General features: G+C 34.2%; 1 protein-coding gene across 1 annotated transcript; it reads left to right on the top strand.

Annotated features, from left to right (window-relative positions):
- The first annotated feature begins 4,393 nt into the window (after positions 1-4,393).
- Positions 4,394-8,973, top strand: LOC140744078 (lipase member H-A-like). Its single transcript, XM_073075543.1, has 5 exons — positions 4,394-4,435; positions 7,083-7,269; positions 7,382-7,770; positions 8,150-8,486; positions 8,928-8,973. Exons 1-5 carry the CDS (start codon positions 4,399-4,401, stop codon positions 8,971-8,973), a joined length of 996 nt encoding a protein of 331 aa, XP_072931644.1. The 5' UTR covers positions 4,394-4,398.
- Positions 8,974-10,159: the final 1,186 nt, after the last annotated feature.

Genomic DNA, 10,159 nt, shown 5'->3' with positions numbered 1-10,159 from the left:
CAGGTGGACTGCATTCTCGTCTGCTACTCTTATATTATAAAAAAAAAAAGTTCCAAACTAGGGTATCTTGGTGCCATGAACGATGAGTATGCAAGCTCTTAGGTCCAGAACAGAAATCAATTAAGTGTTTGGCTAGTCAAAGGTGGTCAAATGTTCAAACCCGAGTGGTCAGACCCGAAATCGGCATAGCGACCACACCACTCTACATGTGTCACAATTGAAAATAGCATAAATCTGTTAGATGTTAAAGAAAAATCTTTTCCAATTACGCATCAAATCTTAAAAGCCGAACATAATCCTATAGAAAGGGATTTTTCTGTGCGTGTTGATGACTGCAATAAATGAATATTCCCGCAACAACACGGTACTAACTATTTTCTGAATTTAATTCTTCTGGCACCCATAGAAAGAAGAGGAGCAGTGTCACATTACATGGCAAAGTAAAACTCTACGGTATAAAAAATAATTTAAGATTAACTTTTAAAAAGACCAATTCTCTCTGAAGAAATATAGGACATGAATATATTACATATTGAGCAGCGATAACTGCTTTAAACGGAGAGTATTATCTCTGTCATTAAACTGATATACTGCTATATCGTTTTTATACAAGAGCAGCTGTGTTTTATGCACATATTTTTTAAGTTTATATCAGTATACTACATTTTAATATGTGATCCAGGACATGATAGCAAGAAAAATGAATAATATACTGAACATCATATGGGATTATAAATAATTATTACATAAGCTATGTAATCTTTACTACTAAGAGCTGTGGATTTTGTTAAAATAAATAAATAAATCATCTGCCTTGAATTAACCCTTAACTGCTGACGTTAACGCTGACGTACGTCTCAGAGACGTCGAATTTATACGAATAGTATTTACAAAAATGGTGTTTTACTGCTTTTAGGTGTATAGGATAAGTCTTTTTATGATATAATAAATAAATATACGACATAAATCGTTAAAGTACTTATTCATAAATTTAAAATGAAGTTTCTTAATAAAAATCGACATTCACAAAAATAGGGTATCTTACTTGGTGGAAATAGTAAAGTTATAGATCTTTTGAGTTACAAATAATAAAACTGATAAAACGTTTATAAATTACCCTACACTATAAATATAAATAAAAATAATTAATGACTGGTTTTAAAACTTTTTAACAGCATTCATATGTATATGTATCCTACGTACGTAGATATGGAATTTCGTCAAATATGTTACGATTTTTGGCACATACTATTAAAATTTTCAATATTTTCGTTCGACACAAAGATTTTATATACTGAATTGGCATATGAGTATATTTATTTTTTCTAATGTAAAGTAATCAAGACTATGTGGACTCTTGTTGTTAGCTCCAAATACATGAGGTCGATGTTGGTGTAAGCAAGGGTTGCTTCCAATAAGAACTAAGTTAGAACGCCCTATATGTTTCCATTAATACATTCTTCATACCAGAACGTAGCAGCAGTTATAACTGTTGATTTACAGCAGTTACACAGAAGTATGTGTGACCGGGTGCCCTCGTTTGTACATGATACCTATTGCTCTAGCAGTCAAACCACGAAGGGTTGAAACACTTTTACAATAATACCAGAAATAACAGATTTTACGAATTTTGGAGAGGTACAACATTACCAGATATAAGATTGGCAACTGGAATTATAACTTGCCCACCCAACAGAAAGTCGTGTCTAACGGAAGAAATTCATTCTTCTCAGTTGATGAATCTTTTATTTCTGAATAATTTTGATTCATTGACCGGATATTTTCGCTTCTTATACTATTTCCCGGATTTCTAATATGATTTGAGCCTCCAAAAGTCCAACGGTCTTAATTTGCGTTCATAATATCGATAAAAGAAAAGAAATGGATCACACAAAAAACTTACATTAAATATGACGCTACGTCTCACAGACGTCGAGGAGATAATATGTACCTGTTCGAGCTGCCCTACATATTCAACTGTTACTGCTACTCGTATATCCATGGAACCTAGGAAGGTACCAGAAATCACAAGTTCGTACGAGTCCAGTTCAAGAAAATATTTAGCTTTAAAATTTAATTGACGTCTCACAGACGTACGTCAGTCGGTAAGGGTTAAGGTATAATATTTTAAGTATCATCCTACGAAATCATAGCTAACATAAAGTATCTAATTATTATTTCAACTATTTGTGAGGTTTTAATAAGGAATTAGAGACATTTCTTTTATAAAAGTAACCAAAGTGCTATTTAAAATTATATTGTATAGTTGCTATATTAAAAAAAAAATTAATAAAAAAATACAACCGACTACTATGTCACTACAAAGTAAAAATAATTGAAATAAATGTTGGTTTAGTACATATTTCTGAAGTCGGCGCTCATATTAGACACGCTGTTTACATCGTTATCTAACGAAATATATTGAAAACATATATACAATATGGTATTCAACTCTGGTGCTGTACCAAAAAGAGTAATTTAGATATCATACAAACGTTCCAAAATAAAGTACTTAGGGGTATTGCAAATGCACCTTGGTATGTAAGAAACGAAGATCTACATCGGGACCTACAAGTAGACCTTGTTAAAAAAGTGATTTGTACTTATGCTGAAGGTCATCAAAAAAGACTTCACCATCACGTCAATATCGAGGCGATCCAGCTCCTCGATACGACGGACCTAGTAAGAAGACTCAAAAGGACTAAACCATTTGAGTTAGTGACATGACACACTGTAGTGTAAGTGAACATTATAGAACACAAGAACAATGTTTTTTTTTTTTTTTATAATATGAGAGTAGCAGACGAACATGCAGTCCACCTGATGGTAAGTGGCTACTGCCGCCCATGGACATCTGTAATCAACCCCAGATAGGATTAGATATTCCTACCTGAGGTCGGCCACAGATGCGCCGCTACCCCTGAGGACTAAGCTGGAACGCCTCGGAAAAGTCTACCTCCCTTACCACACCCTTCAAACCGGAACACAGCAGCGCCTAACACTGCTGTTATTAGGTAGAAATAGGTGTGGCGGTGGTGCCGCCGGAGTCGAACCACAAAGGGTTCTACCACCTTCAAATGTGTCTACTCTTTTATGTGATAAGACAATGAAGTGCAGTGTCGGAGGACGCCGCCTTCATTATATGATTATTTAGCAGTTTAAGTTAGCGTAACATTACCCATTAGTCTTATAGTAGGCTAGATTGTAAATAATATAAAGTACCTTATTACTCATTCGGTACTTTATAGATGCAAAAAAAACAAAAATTTAAGTATTGTTTTGTATCTTTTCTTTGTATTCCATTTTGCCAAAGCACCACCCGACCGAACTACTAGTCGAATTGGGACACACTGAAAATCAGTGGCCGTGGTTCGCCGCGGTGAGGCGGAGTGTGGACCCTTTTGTTAAATTTTCAGCAGCAATGTTTTGATTTTAAAGTTATGTTTACTATTACGTTATTCTTTATGTATATTATTTATGTCATTATTATTTATGTCACATAATGTTGTAGTATTTTTTTACAAATAAATGTTTCTTTCTTTCTTTCTTTCTATTACATGCCATTCCAATATTAAACAAATAAAGACTGATACAAGTAGATTTCGAAACGCAATAAATAATTAATTAGTAATAATTATATTTCCCACATTATTTGGATTATTATTAGTATTTCACTTGAAGTCTATTCGTCTCTTATTATCCTGTGTTTACGTCACTCGAAGTAAATAGTCCACTTTTCGTAAAAAAACTTATTTTTCGAAAGTATCACTTACAGATTTAAATTTTCCATGAGCTACACTACCGCCACAAAGAGCAGTGGCTGCAAGGAAATTCTCGACACCTTGTGAAGAAGAGTTTCACGTCGATTCTAGCTTCTTGGCCAAAATTGTCGATGGAACCCTGTCACAGGATGAAGTCAGCAAGAAGTTTCTGTATTGTTTTGCACTTAAAGCTGGATTTATAGAAGAAGACGGCCATATTGTAGTTGAAGACTATAAAGAAACTGTTAGAAACTGCAATAAAGTAACGACAGAAAATCATTTCGAAACTGTAATGGCAATCCATGTTTGGATCCAAGATACTGCTCCTGTCAAATTTTCTTTGTAATCAAATAATATAAGTATTATTGAATCAAATACAATTTTTTTATTATCCTTCTCGAATATTTTAATACATTACATTCCACAACAGATAAAATGTGCATAAGGATAATTACTTACTAAATATTTTTCTTCTTACTGATTATCTTGCTAATTACATACGTCATAGTTAATTAAAGTATTAATGGTATCTTTTTTAATAAGCATAATCAAAAAGAAAATCTGTAACTAGAGATAAAACATTAAATAAATACCACGTATATCACCTTAAAAGTTATAATTATTATCAAATATAGACATGAAGCTCCTTTTTGTTTTAGTATCTCTTGGAGCATGTAAGTGTTTTAATTACTTTACTTTTTACTATTGTTGTTTGTGACTGCTCGCAGCACCTTATAATCCTATTTTTATTTATATTTTAATATACTTACTAACTAATTTCATTATGACATTAGTGTTTCCATTTTCGTTTTACTATTTTTAAATAGACGAGCATGTTTTTTGTTTAATAATGGTATGTATAATTTAAGTTTTACGATGTGTACCTCTGTGGATTGGCCATTTAAAGGCTTTCATTTGACACCCATATGAATGAAGAAAAAAATAAATTTCTATAATATATATAATAATTTTATATGTCGACCATAGCACCCGTAACCCATAATAATTGGCCAAGTGCGAATCGAACTCGCACACGGAGGGTTCCGTACCAGGTATTTATTTTTATTTTTAGTATTTTTTATCATAGTAGGAAGTAGCTTCATTAGTAGGTATAGATATAGCATTTTTAAAATATAAAGTGGTGAATATTAACTAAATTTCGCCAACATTAGATCCATTTTCCTGCTCTCTTCAAATATAGAACAACATCATCATCATCATCAACCCATAATTAGTCCACAACTGGGCACAGGTCTCGTCTCATAGTGAGAAAGATTAGGCTGTAGCCTATAATACCGCGCTGGCCAAGTGCGTATTTTTTTATATATTTCTCAGGTGTGCAGGTTTTCCTTCGCCGTTAAAGCAAGTGCAAGCAAGCAATAAATACGCAGATAAATTAAGAAAATCAGAGGTGCATATCTGGGATTTGAACCTCGGACTTCTCGGTCGAGAGGCCGAGCTTCTAACTACTAGGCTATCACTACTTTTGTTATCAATTACATAGTTACCTACTAACTATAATAAAATAATAATTTATAACAGTCATTGCAATGTTATAATTAAACACAGAACAATCCCAAATTTAGGAAATTTGAAATTTAAATTAAAGTTTGTAACAATAATATTTAATTTAAAGTGGCAATTTTAATAGTATCGAACAAAACAAATTAAATTAAATATCACTCAACAAGGAAAATCAATAAAGTAATACAGGTAATTCAGTGGAAAATAGTTATGCGCATAACGCCATCTATAATATGCACGCACGACTCGAATACGATTAGAGAGTACTTTACGAACATTTTTTTTCATGCCTCGTTTATATTTTCACATATATTCATGGTTAAAACTAAAGTGTTATTCTGATCAGACAACGGTAAGCATCCGCAAGGTCAATGAACTTTTAAAAATATACATTTTTTGGGTATACTTTGCAGATTACAGCTGAAGGTGTCTCTAACTTTTTTAAACATTTATTCTATTTTATTCATTTTATTTTATAGAGTTTAATCTGCAGGTCAAACCCAAATAGATCAGTAGCACTACCATGAGTTTACAAAAGTATTACTCGCTAGCGACTGCGTAAAATAAATGTATGAAAAATTGTACAGCGCCTCTGGTGGTTACTCGTAGAACTAAATTCCGTAGTGTGAGCCACTCGTAACGTAAAAAACCTATCGAAATCAAATCGCTAGCGAATGTCATTATGATCAATTGCCATACAAATTCGGTCCCATGAGTCCTTAATTTGACAGACGTTGTCAAGAAATACCGTAACGATAGTAGTTATGTTATTCACTAGCAAAATGACAATAGTTTTCTATTTACAATTTCTATAGTGGCGTTTCTATGCCAACTCATGGTAGTGCTACAGGTCAATTCAGGTCGCGGCTCACGGCGTTTCGTGAATCGTGAATGTTAGTTAGTCTTTAATTCATTATGCAATTTTAACTTTTGACTCCTAGGATGTAGAGCTTAATATCAAAAAAAGTAAGTGGTGCGACATCTGTTGGGGTTTTGTGAATATAGCTTATCGATGACAGTTAGATCAGTTAGATCATAGATGGCGCTTATTTTAAATGTAACTCAATGAGAATTCATTTTAGTTCTAGCTTTCATCATAAGATGGCGTTTTTATTAAATGTATTCTTACGGGTAAATATCGACTGATCAATTTATTTACTTAGCAAAATAAATAAATCCGATTTATGTGTGTATGTCTTAAAGTTTTAGTTTGTTGTTAATTTTTATAATGGATCAGACAATACGTGTGCAGTGTGTGCATTGATAACCTGATATAGTTAACCCAAAATGAACAAGATGGCGTTACAGGTAACGTAGGGGTGTTGATTTCTTGTATTTGGACCCCCTTTTATATTCATCTTTTTTTTATTTTTAGTATTTGTTGTTATAGGTGCTCACGATTTATATACATTGTAAAAATTTCAAGTGTCTATCTATTACGGTTTAAGCGGTAGAGCCCTGTGACAGAAGGACAGACAGACAGACGGACAGACAGCGGAGTCTTAGTAATAGGGTTCCGTTTTTACCCTTTGGGTACGGAACCCTAAAAATCAACATAACCAGAAAGACTAGTGTGGGACCGTGCAGAGCAGTGCAGACCGTGGCAGATATTGAATATATTTCTATTAATTTTATAGAGTTTAATCTGCAATTTTATTAATTACCTAAACCTATTCATAATTTTCAGTATGCAGTGGCAACGCAATTCCCCTGGTGCCAGGGGATAAGTCTTCAAATAATCTCTTAATTTTTCTTACTGATATGTTGGTTATTGAGTTAAAATTTTACCTTTTTTAGTATGCGCCAGCCACGCCATCCCCTTGGCAACGAGGGATAACAGCCATTACATAGAGGGATCGTCCCGTTATTTGTGGATGACGGATGATGAAGGACGTACACGCCTAGAGGACCTACATGCACCCGTTGATACAGATCTACTGGCGACAAGAAATGGAGCTGATAATCAGTACTGGCTCTATACTAGGTTAATTTATTTCATATTTTATTTCTTCGTGTCTCAATAATATTGCTTTATTTTTTTTCAAAACTACTTGAGTTCTTAATTTTTGCTTGATATTTATGTTAATGATTTTTAGGTCAAATCCAAGAAATCCACAGATTATCACTTATGGCAATGCCAGTTCGGTTGGAAACTACTCAGAACGGAAGCCGTTGAAAGTTATAGTTCATGGTTGGGAAGGATCGGGTAACTCTGTCCTGAATACGATGATAACTTCGGCTTTCCTCAATAAATTTGACGTCAACGTCATCGTAGTTGACTGGCATTCTCTTGCGAATGCAAATTACGTCACAGCGACTACAGGTGTTCCTAGTGTCGGACAGTTTATTGGGAACTTTGTGGTCTGGCTCATCAACACCGCTGGTGGTAATTGGAACAACGTTCACTTCATTGGGTTCGGCCTGGGAGCTCATGCCGTGGGCGTCGCTGGTCGTGTAACTGGTGGCAGACCGATAAGAGTGACTGGTTAGTGTCATACCTTAGACCTATCCTTTATTATATCAATATCCCTATGCTCATTAAATGTTGGTCAAAGATCATGAAACCATCACTTTTATGGACTTTTGGCAATAAAAATAAGCTTAGTAGATTTATCTACAATGAAGCTTAACAGTAAGTAGTGGCTGAAACTTAGCCCAGGCAATATTCCCTGGCTTGCAAGCTGATATTTTCCCATATCTTGCGTATGTTTAGAAAACTTTGAACTATTTAGGTACCTTGTTGTAAAACGGTATGTAGTGTTTGGAGTTAGATATTTTGAACCACTTAACCAATCATCACTTTATAATGCATCATTACTTCATGGTCCAATATTATGTGGTTAAAAAATCTTGCCAAATTGTAGGTCTTGATCCTGCTGGTCCTCTTTGGAACACGAACCACGATGCTTTGAATACTACCGCGGGTCGGTATGTCGAGGTCATGCACACCGACGTCGGGGCCATGGGTATAGTCCAGTCGATCGGACACGCTGACTTCTACCCAAATCGTGGTCGGGATCAGCCGGGATGTGGCGGCAGTCACCAGTGTTCTCACAACCGTGCACATAGTCTGTACGCATCAAGCGTGACGACAGATCGTTATGTCGGGACTCTGTGCCCTAGTCTCAGGTGGGCTCTTCGGACCGTACGCTGCCCTGGCGCAACCCTGAACATGGGCAACGGTATTCTTACCAAACGAGGGTAAGTTTATATTTATTAACTTCTCATTGTCTGTTCTTCTATTTAACAATTTTAATGATAGCCGCGAACGGTTACTTATGATGTCCATCTCATTGATAAATATCACTGCCGTTCATGACTTCTTGAACGACCACAGGTTAGAAAAAGTCAAACTCCAGACAGATTGCAGATAACATAATCCCGTGGGTCGCAATCATGATCGATCGCAATCGATCAATCGAATCGCAATCTTTGCAAATTGTTTTAATTTTGAAATAACAAACAGACGATCTTATTTAATTCGATTGCATTTATCATGCATTTATATAATTATTAATTATTGTTTATAGTTAATCTACATCAGGAAACAATTACCTATTACGTATTATTCAATATACGTTTACATAACTTTGTTAATTATATTAATCCTTTTAATTAATTTTTGATATATTTTTGTTTCAGAAGTGGCATTTATGCTTTAAGTACAAGGTCTTTATGGCCTTTCTAAGTACATAACCAAAAATACAATATTTTTGACAATAATTATGTTGTTTCAATGTCAAATCCTCATATCCATTATGAGTTAGGTTTTGCTATTAATATTTGAAATATATCGGTATTTGATAAACCTTTATTAATAATCAATATAATATCTAAAGATCGACGTATGATTGCGTCTGGTCGGCAAAAATAATCATAAAGACCTATTAAAAACTATGGTAATTTTTATTGAAAACAAATTCTTAGGAAAATTATTATTAAGGATTGTTTGAAGGCTAAGGTAAAGGTTAATCACATACTTACGCCGACATAATGCTCGGAAATATTAATGAAACTATGATTCACTTCACATAATATTCTATTGTAGCAAGTGTATGTACCACTTCACATTAATCGGACATCCTCGTTTTTTGGTAAAAATAATCCTTGAGTAAAAAAGGGACACACTAAAAATATATATGCAACTTTTGTGGGTAGCAACTTAGGAAACTTAGGTGGGTAGTCACATCGAATTGCGCAGAAACAAATTGGTTGACTTATATGACGTAAGAAAAAGCGAGCTGTCTCCTGCTATGCCCATAAACTCATCGACGGACGTCAGCAAAATGGTTTAAGAAATGTTTTTATCTTACTTATCTCATTTGTCTTTATCAATTATCTTTATTCATTTTGTTTTCATTTCATTTCAAATAAGTGTAATAACACACTCGATCTTATATTCTCGAACTCATCGGTAACGATAAATAAAGCGGACTTAGCATTGCTAAAAGAGGACTTGTATCATCCACCTCTCTCTATTACAGCCTCGGATATTTTGATACCACCGTTTAAATATCGATCACGCACGAAATATTTGTTCAAACGAGCAGATTACATTAATATAATAGATTCACTCGATAAGCAAAACTGGTCTTTCATATTGGATCAAAATAATAAAATTGAAGATATTATCAACACATTTTATTTAATCATTAATTCATGTATACAACGTTTTGTTCCACAAGTTTATTACTCAGGAAGGTATGTTTACCCAATTTGGTACAGTAGACCATTGATCAACTTAATAAAAGAAAAAGCTAAGGTTCATAAAGATTGGAAACGTCATGGTAATCCTAATGATTATTTACACTTTGCTGAGCTTCGAGCGGGACAGAAAATAATGCAAGAAGACTGTTATAACACATACATTATAA

The sequence above is a fragment of the Epargyreus clarus genome, unplaced genomic scaffold (genome assembly GCF_041222505.1).
Source record: "Epargyreus clarus isolate Ecla_fem2 unplaced genomic scaffold, WU_Ecla_fem_2.2 ptg000008l, whole genome shotgun sequence".
Classification (NCBI taxonomy): Eukaryota; Metazoa; Arthropoda; class Insecta; order Lepidoptera; family Hesperiidae; genus Epargyreus; species Epargyreus clarus.
Note: the sequence above shows the minus strand (reverse complement) of the source record. Positions and strands in the feature narration are given on the sequence as shown.

Coding starts and splice junctions, on each gene's coding strand:
- LOC140744078 (XM_073075543.1), top strand. CDS start 4,399: ATGAAGCTCCTTTTTGTTTTAGTATCTCTTGGAGCAT. Junction 4,436..7,082: donor TTTAGTATCTCTTGGAGCAT/GTAAGTGTTTTA, acceptor TACCTTTTTTAG/TATGCGCCAGCCACGCCATC. Junction 7,771..8,149: donor CAGACCGATAAGAGTGACTG/GTTAGTGTCATA, acceptor GCCAAATTGTAG/GTCTTGATCCTGCTGGTCCT.